The following is a 15067-nucleotide window of genomic DNA, read 5'->3' on the forward strand; positions in this document are numbered from 1 at the left end:
AGAAATAAGTTATTACAATTCACCTTGAGGGATGAAATCAGGGACAACAAATTCTCTCTGGGTAAATCAGAGCAAACAGCAACAATAACACAGAAAGCTTGAGAAAAACTGATGGTGTTACGGTGCGCATTGTAAATTCTTATGAATTGTGAATTATAGTTGACAGTCCCATATTCTTCTTCTTTTAGTTTTTCGAGCTTCATTATTAATAATGACTGATTTATACATGTTTAGAAATAAAATGTTTTACTTATAAACTTTCCTGTGGAGAAGTCTGACTTCAGATATTTCTTTTTCTATCTTTATTTCTTTCTGTCTGCATCTGTCTTTAGTCACTTTGCACAGCTCAGAATGTGAATTGCAGAGATCTGGAGGGACGACACTCCACACCTCTTCACTTTGCTGCTGGCTACAACAGAGTGTCAGTGGTGGAGTACCTCTTGCACCACGGTGCCGACGTGCATGCAAAGGACAAAGGGTGTGACACTTAAAAAAAAAAAAAAAACAGCAGAAACCACAGACAAGTTAGACAAGATTGTCATGTTGAGTTGTTCTGTGTGTAACTGTTGGCTTGTCTTTGCAGCGGCCTTGTTCCCCTCCATAATGCCTGCTCGTACGGTCACTACGAGGTGGCTGAGCTGCTGGTCAGACACGGAGCCTCTGTCAATGTGGCCGACCTGTGGAAATTCACGCCGCTCCATGAAGCTGCTGCTAAGGGCAAATATGAGATCTGCAAACTGCTGCTCAAGGTTAGACCCAGAGGATCCTTTCTTAAAAATAACCTTGCGTGCCATAATTGCGTACAGCACTATTACAGTTGAGTACACAATATATGGAATCACTTTTCAAGAGAAATCTTTACATTGTTTAGTCTCATGCTGGTAAAACAAGTAACTTTAAGTTTAGGACTGTTAGTTGTGCTGTTATTATTGAAAGCATCAACTTGATATATTGGGTATTGTCTGATACTTTATACAATTGATTAATCAAGAATGTACACTTCGGATTTGCAACGTAAAAAGAATGACTATTATTGTTGTTATGTTTATTATTATTAAGAATGATCTTATTTTACAAATAAGAGCGGGATTTTTACAACTACCTTTTCATCACTTAAAATTTCAACTTCACCAGCTTTAATGCTTTCAGTGTACATACTTTTCCCTCTTCCACAAAATTTTTCAGAGGAGTTTTTTGAAGACACGACTAAGTATCAGTGAAGCTGAAACCTATCATTTTTTTTTTTTAAACCAAAAGCTGCTATCACAACTTTGTTGCTACTCATGCAAGAAGCAGCATCTGACTCCCTGTTTGTCCTGTGAATAATTACTTACTAAGTGTGAACAAATCAACAATATGGAGAGGTTTTGGATAGTTACATGTGAAGCAGCACAATCCCTCAGAAGGATTTCATGAGCCAGTCAGAAGCAAGTACTCTGAAAGTTGTGACTTGCCATGTTGCGAGTTTTCAGCACATTTGGGATAAACTCTGACCAACGAGATTACAAAGCTGAAAATATCTGTTGTGTAATACCTGTTCGTCACATCTCTTTCGGTCTAAATGAGTCTTGTGAAATGTTGCAGTTTCACAGCTGAATGTGTTTTTGTTTTTCCAATCATAAACACCTCCAGACAAGGTTACATCACCACTGTGTTGCCATATGGGGCTGCATAAATTAATACCAGATTGACACTGCTGAATTCACACAGGCCACACACACAAAACAAAGCAAACAAAAATAACTGCATAATCATAGCATTTTAAAATACAAGACACCGAGTGCGTTAGTTCTTTGTTGTTTTTTTGTTTTTTTTTTTCCTCCAGCATCAGTAAAATTGATCAGCAAACAGGACTGTGAGTCCACAGCCATCTGAGTGGAGGGCAACATTTAAATCGCAGGAAGAAAAACAGCAGCACGGCTTATTGTGAGATCGACAAGGTCAGACTGGCAAGATAGTGACCAAAAAAAAAAAAAAAGCACTGCACGCAACAGTTCACAGCCATGATCACTTTGAGATGAACTGCAATCACACGGCACACACAGTAAGCAGCGATGTTGCAGTGGGCGTGCGTGGATTTGGTGTATGCTGCAGTGGAGTGGTTTGGATGACAGGGAGTGTGTAGCAGCGAGGTGGGCAGTGCTGAGGAAGGTGGCAGCTCTGGGGCAATGGCTGTTTCTCTGTCTGACTGGGTTCTGCATCACTTATAGAGAGCTGGGGAACAAACATGCATCGGCTGGTGTGGCATGAGCGATTTTTTTCCCAGGGGAAGCAACGGCTGCAAATATTGTTATAATGCTGGAAGTACCAACTGTGATAACAGTTAATTGTTCCAGTCATTAATCAAGCATAAAATGCCAAACATTTGCTATTTTTTGCTTTTCAAATGTGACAATTTGCTGCTTCTCTCTGTTGTAATGTTGTTAATTAAATATCCTGGGATTTTAGGCTCTCAGTCAGGCAAAATAAGCAATTAAAGAACGTTATGTTTGGCTGTGTTTGGGAAGTTGGAATAGACTTTTTCTTTTTCCAGTATTTTATGACATTTGGACAAAACAGCCAGCTAATTGAAAAACAATTGAGCCCTAGGGTGCTCTGGTATTACATAATGTAGAAGAGAAGAAGTGAGAGTCTCTCTGGGGTGTGCCACTTTTTAAAAGTACAAAATCCATGCACACACTGGGGCTGTGAGGCCCAGAATACGGAGACCGCCTCAGTAACAATATGAGGTAAAATCTATTATTTAACATCCCATTACACAGTATGTTTGAAAGGCAGGTGAAATGCAGCCAACCATGGACCTGACCTCCCCATAGGCAAACTGATATTGATTCAGAGTCAGGGAAAAAGGGTTGTTTCTTGAAGCCTAGAGGTGAGGGAAATGCCTGAATGAAATGGGGTCCCTGAATGGTTTGAGTGTGACTATCTTGTGCATCACGTGCCACTGCCTTTATTATCATCAGGCTTCAGCCTGAGCACCTTAGAGGGATTGTCTGTCACGTAATGGGGGGACATCACTTGGAAGAATCGCCACCTTAGTACAGATCCTTATTAACACTCTGGCTTTTTTTTTTTTTTTTTCTCCCTTTCATTTCGCACACCCATCTGTAGGTGATGACACCGCTGTTCAGGTTCATCCAACATGAGGCTAACGTAACTTAGTGGCACTTTAACAGCCATTATTGTTCTTCCTCAGCAAAGGAGTCACTTTTCCCTCCTACCAAAGATCTTAAAGCAGTTGTTCTTTTTTTTTTTTTTTTTTTTTTTTTTGTCTTTTTGGAAAGGCTGCGAATGATTTTATCATTGGCCTTATCATGTCCATATGCAACAAATAGATATCACATTATTCCTGTGTCATCCTATGAGCTGTGTGTAGACTTGTGTGCAGATAAGTCCCATTCACTGTTCTCAAAAACAGTCCTGGAGTGCAGAGATACAGCGGCTCCCTGAGGCCACGTGCAGGTTGGCACGCCTCTTAGAATAAGAGGCGTGAGAGCAGAGGTTAGAAAAACAGAAAGATGATCGATTTTCCCAGGTGAACATTTCTCTTTACCCTGGCTGACTGAAAACTCTCATACTGGCAAATTTTTTAGCTTGCGATTGATTTTTCAATATACAGAAGAATCGCGTCTTCATTTTCCCTTCAACTTGTGCGCACAGACACACAAGTAACAGAATGTTCCCGGACTTTGGTGTTAATCTGCCATGGCCTAGGGATGTAAATGTTCTCTCTTTATGAATAATCTACTTTAGAGTTCAGCATTCTTTTCTGTTTACTGTCAACTTCCTGTTGTCCTTTTTTTGTGGTAGAGTTGTACTGATTTGCGAAACTTGGCTGCATTTGCTCACACTACTTTCATATTTTGGCTTTGTTAGAGCAGAGAACATAATGAATTTCTCCTCAGTTAAAGAAAAATCCATCCTGCTTCACATAGCCTTGAAGTGTTTAGTGGGAAGCAACTGGACTTCTGATGTTCTTATCCAGTTGCTTCCCACTAAACACTCCTTCACAGACATCCTCCTTCACTTGCCACCTGTCAGGGCTGATGCAAACTCCATACATAACAGCCTGGGGTTTGAACCCAAAACCTTCTTGCTGTGAGGCAACAGTGCTAACCACAGCACTTTGCCACTGTGGCATGTAATGTGTGAAATAAAAATGACTGATCATCCTGAGGCCTTTAGGTCTGAGAGCAGTGAACCATCGTCTTAGAACAGACCAACTGTCAATCAAGTGAGCTGACATCTTGCTTCTTGTTTCAGTCATTTTATTTTTCTGTGTTCAGTCACAGTGTCACTGTTCACGATAAATACTCAGCTTCCCTAATGTTTTTTGCAATGCCGTCTTGACTTCTACAAATATTCTGTTAACTGAATCCAGGGTGAATTTAATAGAGTAACACAACTGACGTGTATATATATATGCAAATATCCCCAATTGTCTATTCAAGTTTTCCTGGACAGTGAATAGATTAGAGTGAAAATGTGTTTATAACAGCAGCAAGGGGATGGCAGAAAGGGAGAAGTAGGACATAAAAATCTAACACGGATAGATGGAGAAAAAAAAAACCCCATCCATACAGCCATGAAAGACATATAACGGACATTTCCAGGACAGCAGTGGATCCCTAGGGGACTGGTCCCACAACATCCAATTTTAATGAGCAAACTTACAATGGAATGACGACTTAGACCGTAACCAAGGAGACGGTTGAGTGATGAAAATGTCTGCATCCCTCTCCGGTCTCCTTGGTGTGTGGTGTTTCCTACTTCAGCGGATCTCCTGTCCTCACCTCTCTACCTTCCTGCATCTCTTCTTCTCCCCGGTGAATCGCCTTCATCCTCTTCTCAATCATCTCATGAAAATTTTTCCACCAGGACTGGAGTGATGAGGGATTTTGACAAGTGACATTTTTTTAGATTTATGTTAATGCTAGTTTCCTTTACACCAACCTGCCACACTCTGGCCCTCTCTCTCCAGCACGGAGCAGACCCCACCAAGAAGAACCGAGATGGTAACACGCCTTTGGACCTGGTGAAGGATGGGGACACCGACATCCAGGACCTGCTGAGAGGAGATGCTGCACTGCTGGATGCTGCTAAGAAAGGCTGCTTGGCCAGGGTACAAAAGCTATGCAGCCCAGACAACATCAACTGTCGGGATACGCAGGGACGCAACTCCACCCCACTCCACCTGGCAGGTAAAAACATATGGCACAAAGCGGAGCTGCTCCAAGACAACATTCACAGCTCAACATAATGAATGCACACCACCCTGAATATGCAAATTTCACTCTGCAGACACATTCAAATGGAGTAAAAAAAAATTAAATAAATAAAAACAGGTTTATATCAATTTGGCAGAATGAAGTGATGAGAGCTGTGGTATATTTGCTGGTGCCAGTCACTCCAGCTCCAGCTCCTCAGTAAAACTCCACCCCTTGGGACAAACTCTCATAGCGATGCCAAGAATGAGGCAATTATTGCCAGACAGCTACTAAATCCAGAGGGGAAAAACACTTTAGAGACTTGCGAGTTGGAGCAACAGCGATTTATCAATCATTTTTGATGACATTATTTCTCTCATACATCATATACCGAAGGATTAGCACTTATTTGAGTATACAGGTATACCGGTACATCCCATTTCAAGTCATTAACAGATATGAATTTCTTTGTGTTAATCCCAAGGACAGATAAATAAATTTTTACATAGTCGGAGTGTCAAAGTGTTGCACTTGTGGCTCTGCAGTAAAACAAAAGGAAACTATTCTCAAACAGTGATGTAGCAAATATGCACAGCAGGGCTGACTGAAAGGACCTTGGTATGATTGTGTGTACTGGGAGCAGTTAGCAGAACCCCGCTTGAGCATCGCTGTTTGTTTTGGCTCACAGGGGATCAACATGTCTAAAATACATCTGAGGTGCATCACTGCAATGCTTTAAAAGTTGTCAGCACAATCCTAAAATCAATTTTTAAAAGCACAAGCAGGCTGGGAAGGAAGGTAAGGACGAGGGCGATAAGTGCCGTGTAGCACCCACACTGAATACGCTGACCTTTATTTTGAAGGATAGATGAATCAGTTGTGATTGGGTGGTAATGCTCGAACAAGTTAGATGAATTTAGCTGTTAAATGATTAATAACTCTGAAATGAAATTGTCAACATTTTTGGAAATACATATATTTGCCTCCTTGCTAAGAGTTGCATCAGAAATCATCATCAATAATTAAAAGACTCTCACCATTTTTAAATTATAATTATATTATATCAGCACTACAGTGACCTTGGATCTCTTGTAAATTTTCAGAAGTTTTTAAAATCCCGATAACAGAGATCATGTAGGTCCTCAAAGGTACAGACGTGTGCACACCCACGCACATACAGACAGACATGCATGCTTATTTGTTGATCTTTAGTCATGATAGCATCAGCCACAGAGATAACAAAGAGACGAATCGTTTTTCTGCATTAGCTGCACACACAAATGCACACAAATCCTTATTTAGACTCACAAATCCTGGGCTGATACAATTGCAGATAGAAAATACACAACACTTGCCTATCTGTACAAACCACAGACTGTGAACATGAAACACAAAGGGGAACAAATCCAAAACTGGAAAGTGAGACAAATATATGAGTGACATTAGTTTATCTCATCATCGGAATACAAATATATCTCCAAAATGTATAGAGGGGTTATAACTGTGATTTTGCTTCATGTTTTCTATGTGTTGACATATACTGAGGTGAGGTTTTTATTTATTGAATGGATAGATGTTCACAACGCTTGTTCTTCACACAAGCAGTTTGCTAACAGCTTGCTCAAGGTTGAGGTTTAGCAGTTCCTCACGGTTAAACCTGTTTTCTTGTGTTCTCTTTTCATTTGCCTTTGCCAAAAAAAACTCTGTAATGATAATATATGGTATATTTTATTGCATTCGTTTTGGCAATTTATAATTGAAGAAATTTCTGACCACTTAGGCACACACCCACACACCCTCTGCCTTGATGTAGTTGCTTGTAAAAGGAAGGGATGATGATTTGTTGTCACGCTGCGGCTGACATGTCTTTCCTTCTCTTTTGTTCCTTCTCTCTCATTACCGGACTACATTTCTGTTTCTCCTCTTTTCCTCTATGTTTTTGGCCTCTCGCTCCCCTCCATTGTCTATCTTTCTGTCCTGCTGTGTTATCCATACAACCTACCCCCACACCACGCTCCAGCTGGCTATAACAATTTGGAGGTAGCTGAATATCTGCTGGAACATGGAGCTGATGTGAATGCACAGGACAAAGGAGGGCTTATACCTTTACACAATGCTGCTTCATACGGGGTAAGACGCACAGACACACACACATACGCACACTCCCTGAAGAATTGAAACTAATAAAAGTATGAACTCAGTGTCCCTGAAACTTATTGTAATTTTGACACAGTTTGTCATTACTTGGCTAATTAATCATATATAAGTTAATGGAATTTGTCATTGCAGAGTAAATACCTTTGTTTTTAGGACTGTCTCATTGTGCTCTTTTTTGGAATTTCATACTTGGTTGCTTCACATACAACTGACCGAATTCTTATCGGTTTCAAGTTTTTTAACTGTTATTGCATCTTATTCTAGTTCTTTCTTGAGTCCCCATGTCCCTATCACGTGTTTATGCATGCAGCAGAATTGTATTTTTTAGCTTACATTCGCACATTTCAGATGTTGTTCAGCATTTTGCTTTTCACAATGCGGTTAATACCAGCAGAAGTCTGCTATGGGACTCAGAGGACCATACTATTTCCCCTGGGAAATGATTACTATTATCAACAATATTACCCATCTCAGGAACAGAGCATGTATGTGATTCTTTTCTATGGGCCTTTTGTTGTCTCACAGTCACATTCTGCATGCAGCTAAATAGCATTATGCCAGGCAGTCAAACACATTGAAAACTTGATGAGCTCTGTATTTTGGGGCTACAGATACAGATGCACAAGCACACACACAAAGTAACATCCTCCACTGTTACAAGAAACAAGTTACATTGTGTTTGATGCTAAGAGCTGGAGACAATGAGGGAATACGGACGGAAAGAAAGGAAAGGCTGGCGGGAAAACAAGAATCATGATGGAGTTAATAATTCACACAATTTCTGTTCCAGAGAATCTAACAATTTCATTTCTTTCTGATCCTAATTTTTACAACATCTCACACAATTGCTCTTGCTCCTTCTCTAAATGCCTTGTTCCATTTGTCTTTTCCCCCCTCCTCTCCAACTCGTCATCCCTCCGTATTCTTCATCTCTAATCTGTCCTCTGCTTTTCTTTCTCACCCTTCCTCCCTTCTTCTCTCTTCACCTCCTCATGTGGCTCATCACCACCTCCACACTCTTCCTCCTTTTCTTGGCTACCTCCTCTCTCCTGTCCAGCATGTCGACATAGCCGCCCTGCTAATCAAGTACAACACGTGCGTCAATGCCACAGACAAGTGGGCATTTACCCCCCTTCATGAAGCGGCTCAGAAGGGACGGACTCAGCTCTGCGCTCTGCTGTTGGCCCATGGAGCCGATCCCACAATGAAGAACCAGGAGGGACAGACACCACTGGACTTGGCAACGGTATGCAAGGCTTTCTGAGAAATCGTTCACAGCTTTGGTCCTAACTCATATGGCATATCATTAGCCTCAGCTCATGTTTGGCTGGTGAAGATGAACTATTCCGGCAGTGGCGCACCAAAAGGAAAGGTTTAGGGTTAGAAACTTGTATAGAAATGCAGGGGGCTCCAAACTCCTCGTGCCCTAATGAAGTTTCCTAATCGGGTTTCTTGTTTCACTGAGACACCGTAGTTTGAGTTTTCCTGGGAAAATCAGCCTGTCTCTGCAGGTAACGGGCACAGGAAGTGAAGAGCATCTTATATGAACAACCTGTATAATCAAACTACTCCTTCAAAATGTGTCAGTGTTAGCTGATGCAAAGATATGAATTATTTTTTGGGAAAATTCACAGATTGGTGGCCTTTGTTCATTCCAGATGTTTTGTTGCTCATCTTAGCTTTGAGTTCCTGGTTTTATTACTTAAAAATGGTAGCAAATATGCAAATGCTTGTTGACTCAACCTTAGGGAGTCTGGAAGGGCCAGGCCAGGTTTAAGACAAATTACAACCATTTCATTTGCTTTTGTCCAGTTAAGTTACCAGCAGGTGACTTTAACTACTGTCAATATCTCCTCATCATATCAGAATACTAGCAAAGGGTGAGTAAATATTTTTGGGTGCTATCATAGATTCTCTGTTTCTTTCTCTTCCTTGCAGGCTGATGATATCAGAGCTTTGCTGATTGATGCTATGCCACCAGACGCCCTCCCAATTTGTTTAAAGCCACAGGCCACTGTGGTGAGTAATCTCACACTTTAATTACAAGCACTTCAGAAACAGAGAGCTCTCAGCTGAAACATGTCCTGTGGTGGACAGTAGGGTGACGAAACATTAAACATTACATTAGCATAGGAGACTGAAACACTGAATAGTGTAATCGTGGTTAAACTGTTGCCGTTAAAACTAGAGGAACCAGTTTATGTTGAAGCATTAAAAAGATTTCGATCTCACATCTGAAGTGTAGGAGATGAAACAACTGAATTGGCGGCTGACAGTTGAAGATGCTATGAATAAAAAAGCAGTTAATAACGGGATTTGACTAAATGGTGGTTAAAATTGAATTTACTCTCTCCTACTTTCAGGTGAGTGCGACCGTGGTTAGTGCAGGTGCGTCAGGGGGCGTGGTCATCTCTCCCTCGCCATCCCCCTCCTGCATGTCTGCAGCCAGCAGCATAGACAACCTGACAGCGGCGCTCAGTGATATCACGGTGGGTGGAGCCACAGGCCCCGCTGATGGAGCTTCTGGGTCCGACAGAAAGGAAGGAGAAAGTACGTTCACACACTCAAATAACTAAAATCAGGGGCTGGTTCTTTTGAAATGAGTGTTGTTAAGATGTTACAGGTGCTGAAGGTAAACATATGGAACAGCTGGAGCTCCTATTGACTGCTGACATTACTGTCTGTACAGCTCTGCTCGACATGACGATCAGCCAGTTCTTAAAGAGCCTGGGGCTCGAACACCTCCGAGACATCTTCCAGCGGGAACAGGTACACACAAATACTTTTTATGTGCCTGGATATTGTATGAAGAAATGAAACACTAGAAAGAAAGAAAGACGTAAGTTCTCAGTGGAGCCTCAGGGTATTATTTTTTTCTCCAAATATCGAACTACTTTCAAGGTGACATAGTAGACAACTTTGTTTTCAAACTTTTTTTTTTTTTTTTTTTGGTCCAACTTCAGTTTGTTTTATCATTTTTCCACCCTTTGTTTTTGCTCTGCTTTGCATGTCTCAAATCAGTTATGCTTTTGTAATTGGCAATTTCAGAAAAGCGGAACAAAAAATGGGAGACATACAGGATTAGTCGGCGCGGGATGCACTGTAGACAGAGAAAGGTCAGAGGGAATTAAGAGGGGAAGAAAGATACACCTGGAGTGAGAGGCTTAAGGAGAAAGATGGAGAAAGATGGAGAAAATGGAGAGAGAGAGAGTGTCATGGAGACAGATGGGGTGACAGAGAGGAAACTGAAAGGTGACAGCTGGCAAAAGGCTAAACATAGGCTGTGTGGGTGTGGGTGTGTTGGGGGGGGGGGTGTGTCCTTCATTAATAGTCAGATGAAGAGTGAGATGGAGACAAGTTTTAACAAATATAGATAATTACACTGATGTCACATTATTACACAGTCCATTTAACATGCATTTCTTATAAAGCCTTACTTTTCTACTAATGTGAGAGCAATCAAAATAGAATAATAATTCTATTGAGATCCTGCTGTGTGAATCCTCCTCCTCTTCTCTCTTCTTAACCTTTAGGAGAGGATTAGTAAAAAGGTTGAACTTGAAATTTGTTCAAACTAAATAGCACGTTGCTGTATGTGGTTATTACTCATAATAATATGAATAATAAGACTAAACCCCTGAAGGCGCTAGTGGAAGTTAAGTAAAAAATTAACTGCTTGAAGCATCAACCTGGCTCATGTGTGACACTTATTAGGGGCTTGAGGTGAAAAGGTCTGTACAGAAGTAGAGCAATTAAGTTTTCAGTTTGAACTTTTGGTGCCAGATAAAGTTTCTGTTGCAGTTGTTTCCCTAGCAGGGTTACTGAGGGTGCGATGATTTACACCTGTAACAGTAATCACAGCAGCACAGGGAAATGTGTGAAGGTTACTTTTGAAAAATGGTGTAATCTCTGCCTCCAGAATGAATCTCATCTTTGTTCTCCCTGAGTGAGCTTACCATCATCATTTGCACATCAATAGATTCATTATTGTCATCTATTTATTGACCTTTTCTTCAAACCGCTTCTGTTTTTTTTTTTTCATGAATATTTGTCAGACTCCATTGTCTCTGCAATATAACTTAGATCATTAACATCAAATGGCACAGGCCCACAGTGTTTTACCAAGAGCCCTGCATTTATTTTGATATTTTACCATAAAAACAAGAAAATTAAAATTCAAAAATAGCCTTGAATCTGTTCATTAGTCATTTCATCATGCATTTCAGCTCTTGAAAATAACTAATTGTTGTTGAGCAGCAGACACATTCAGACAGCAGATCTACATTTTGTGAGAACGCAAGAAAAAGAAAGAGAAAAAGGGAGAGGGCAATTTTTACAGGGCTATTGGTGGCATAAGGTGGTAAACTGCCAGTCTAAGTCTGTGGATGGAGGAAGATTTTTCAAAAACAGGAAGGATTAAGGAGGCAAAAAGGTGCAAACAAGGCATAGGAGGAGGGGACAACTGCAGATGAGCAACTCAGGCCGGTGAGGAAGAAGCTCTTCAATGGTTTAATGGTTACATTTCATCAGTGACACATGGCCATATAATTGAATTAACTGCAAGTGTAGGTTCCAGGCTGTGGGCACAGAGAACGCTGTTTTTGCAACCTTCAGCCAATTATCTGTCAGGGTTTTAAGGTTGCACAAATAATAACCATTAGGAAACATTTCATAGGTTACCTTTGCTGGGAAACGCGATCGAGGAATGAGGAACGAGGAATAAACCAGAAGAGATTTTCGCCTGATTTTACCTGTTCTTGTTTCTGATGCAGAATACTTAACCAACTTTTCAACATGTTCTCTTCGCTGTTGTCACTTCTTCATTTCTCTGTACTAAAATCAGAAGTGATAACGTCAGAGTTTATATACTGCAGACTCAGGGAGTCTGTTGTATAGCCAGGCTTCAATTCCCACCCCCTGTGCTCTATTAAAGTTGCTATAATTATTTAAAAGGGCAATGACTTCATCATCCAACAGAAAAAAAACCTATACTCAGTGATTGCCGCTCTAAATTATGAAGAAGATGCTACATATTGCAGAATTGTGTACTGTTCAAAGATATGTCTTTTGTTTTATACCGCGGATTACAAGACAGCGTGAAATGGAAGGCATAGAGCACAAGTGATGACTAAATTAGACACATGGTGTGAAATTAGTAAAATGTAGGGTTTAGGATCATAATCATCCTTCTTCCTAGAAAAATAAAAAATATTGACATTACTTTTTCTTGATAATTTTGGGCAGATTTCGCTGGATGTGTTGGCCGACATGGGTCACGAGGAGCTCAAAGAGATCGGCATCAATGCTTATGGCCACAGACACAAACTCATTAAGGGAATTGAGAGGCTGCTGGGAGGCCAGCAAGGTCAGGATGTACGCACATTCAGCCATAACAATACACAACTAAAGACGTGCAAAACACTGAATAACAGCACATTGGTGTGGAGTTTTATCCTTTTAATTCCAAGTAACTTTTAGAAGATGATAACTGGAAATAAATGGAGACATTATAATATAACCCTGACCGTATGTCAAAATTAAATGAGCATACAATCTTAATGCGACATTCAATAAATCTGCTGTGTTTAACAGCCAAAATTTTATTTTACCATAAATATGCCATACCATAAACATACAAGTGCTGGACATGTTTTTGTAGAAAGTCCATTCTGTTTTCATATTATTTTACTACATGACCTGTGAACAAGGTATCTGAAAGTACAGTGTTGTCATTTGCTCCTAATTTTGATTCACCAGGTGCAAACCCATACCTGACGTTCCACTGCTCCAGCCAGGGCACCGTGCTCATCGACCTTGCACCTGACGACAAGGAATTCCAGTCAGTCGAGGAGGAAGTATGCAAATGCTAAATTTACTCAGTCTTGTGCATAGCTGCTCGCCACACAGTCTCTCTTCAGCACAGCAACACTGTGTAGAAGTCAGTGTAGCCGCCCTCCCGACTGCATCACTCTAGTGAATGATAGCAGTAACTCAAGGAGACAGCACATATCAGTAAATGAGTTTCAAATTAATGAGGACCATCAGATGCTAATTGAAATTTAACAGGTAATTTAAACTGTAATGTTTTCTTCAAAATGACTGATCTGTCAGTCATTGACTATATCTATCAGATCTCTGTAGCGCTGATGATGCTAGAAAATGTTGCCAAGCTGCCTTTATGTGCCATAATGTTATGTTATAGACATCAATGATCTCATTGGGAGGATAAGTCATTTTGTGAGAGATGATTATCACCGGACACACGCCACAGTGAAACTTGTTCGAATGGCTCCATCACATTGTAAATACACACACAGCAGTTCTTTCTTTATTGCAGCTGATTCTGCACTTTTGCAGCTGAATTGTTCTAAATTTCCCACAGGCATTGTTGAGGTATCTACTCCGATTGAATGAGCTGCTGCTTCATTTAATCACTGACAAAACGGCTTTTGTGATCCATATTTTTGTGCACAGGTCGGTAATGGCCAATGGATTTCAAATGAATCTTGAAAGGATTCAGAAATAAAATTTGAAAAGTAGTTTGGGCTTGGAATTCCTCATTGAGGAGGTTACTTGGCCATCAGTTGTGCAGTTTTCTCTAAGGTACAAAATGGCTCATCATCAACTCTAATGCTGTCCACAGAGTTCTATGAATCTCACCTTCTGATCAGTACTCATGGAGAGAGTTTTTTTTTTTTTTTTATCCTAAACATTAATCTAACTTTTAAAAGCTTTGTGTGGGTGTCTGTCTGTGTGAGTGATTTTGATTGACTTCTAACTGTTAATTTCCTCCTCAGCTACAAAGCACCATCAGAGAACACCGTGATGGAGGCAACGCGGGCGGAGTCTTCAGCCGATACAACATTATCAAGGTTCGGACATGTCCTGCCTTTATGACCACAAATTAAGATTTTTTTTATTACCCCTGGATTTGCCTATTTGAAAAGTTAATTTGAGTAAATGAATTTTTATTTGAAACAGTGAAAAGGTTTTCTCTCTTCATTCTTCCTCTGCCTGCAGATTCAGAAAGTGGTGAATAAGAAGCTTCGGGAGAGATACGCACACAGACAAAAGGAAATTGCTGACGAGAATCACAATCATCACAACGAGCGCATGCTCTTTCATGGTAAATAAATACATGTGACAAAATAATCAGGAGTATGGTGGGAGTGGGCTGAGCCTCATCATATACAGCTTATATTTTCTGCTTTTACTGTTTAGATATATATTTAGTTGTGTTTTCCAACAAACATTCAAGTCGAAAGCTGTTGAACTGCTGTGGTTTGTGATTGGATTTGTTTCTTTGGTTAAAAAATAACTGGAAATGTGATGGACAAGGCAAAAAACCGGAGCCCTGAATATGCAAATCATACAGCATTGTGTTGCAGGTATTACTGCTGTGTGTAAATCCAGAGTCCAGCTTATTCTCTGACCCATAAAAGTACAGCAAAAAAAAAGAATGTCACAGATGCATGTCACAGAACTACAGCTGGTCCAACCTAGTGACAGTTTTCCTCTTCATTAAGTTTTCATCACATCTCCCCAGCAGCTTCAGTCACTTTCTCTTAGTTCACATGAGAAAAATGCAGATTCAACCGTTAGTCTGCTCTGAGATGAACTCTTCTTTTAATGTGGTGTTTTCCATGTTGTGGCCTGACTGTAAGCTTTAACGAATCACAATAATCTTCCATGTCCCCTTTCAA

At 40.5% G+C, this 15067-nt stretch overlaps 1 protein-coding gene across 3 annotated transcripts in view; it reads left to right on the forward strand.

Annotated features, from left to right (window-relative positions):
• LOC115051646 (poly [ADP-ribose] polymerase tankyrase-1-like) overlaps nt 1–15067 on the forward strand; it is a 71045-nt gene that overhangs the window by 50289 nt on the left and 5689 nt on the right. The window contains exons 15-26 of one of the 3 annotated variants that reach the window (XM_029515168.1): nt 333–478; nt 584–749; nt 4982–5201; nt 7228–7337; nt 8422–8610; nt 9303–9383; nt 9728–9914; nt 10054–10133; nt 12609–12729; nt 13122–13219; nt 14162–14236; nt 14385–14490. In XM_029515168.1, coding sequence (XP_029371028.1) covers nt 333–478; nt 584–749; nt 4982–5201; nt 7228–7337; nt 8422–8610; nt 9303–9383; nt 9728–9914; nt 10054–10133; nt 12609–12729; nt 13122–13219; nt 14162–14236; nt 14385–14490 — 1579 coding nt within the window. Of the gene's footprint in view, nt 1–332; nt 479–583; nt 750–4981; nt 5202–7227; nt 7338–8421; nt 8611–9302; nt 9388–9727; nt 9915–10053; nt 10134–12608; nt 12730–13121; nt 13220–14161; nt 14237–14384; nt 14491–15067 lie in introns of all 3 variants that reach the window. The other 2 variants (XM_029515170.1, XM_029515169.1) reach the window with 2 other exon arrangements.

The sequence above is a fragment of the Echeneis naucrates genome, chromosome 12 (genome assembly GCF_900963305.1).
Source record: "Echeneis naucrates chromosome 12, fEcheNa1.1, whole genome shotgun sequence".
Taxonomy (NCBI): Eukaryota; Metazoa; Chordata; class Actinopteri; order Carangiformes; family Echeneidae; genus Echeneis; species Echeneis naucrates.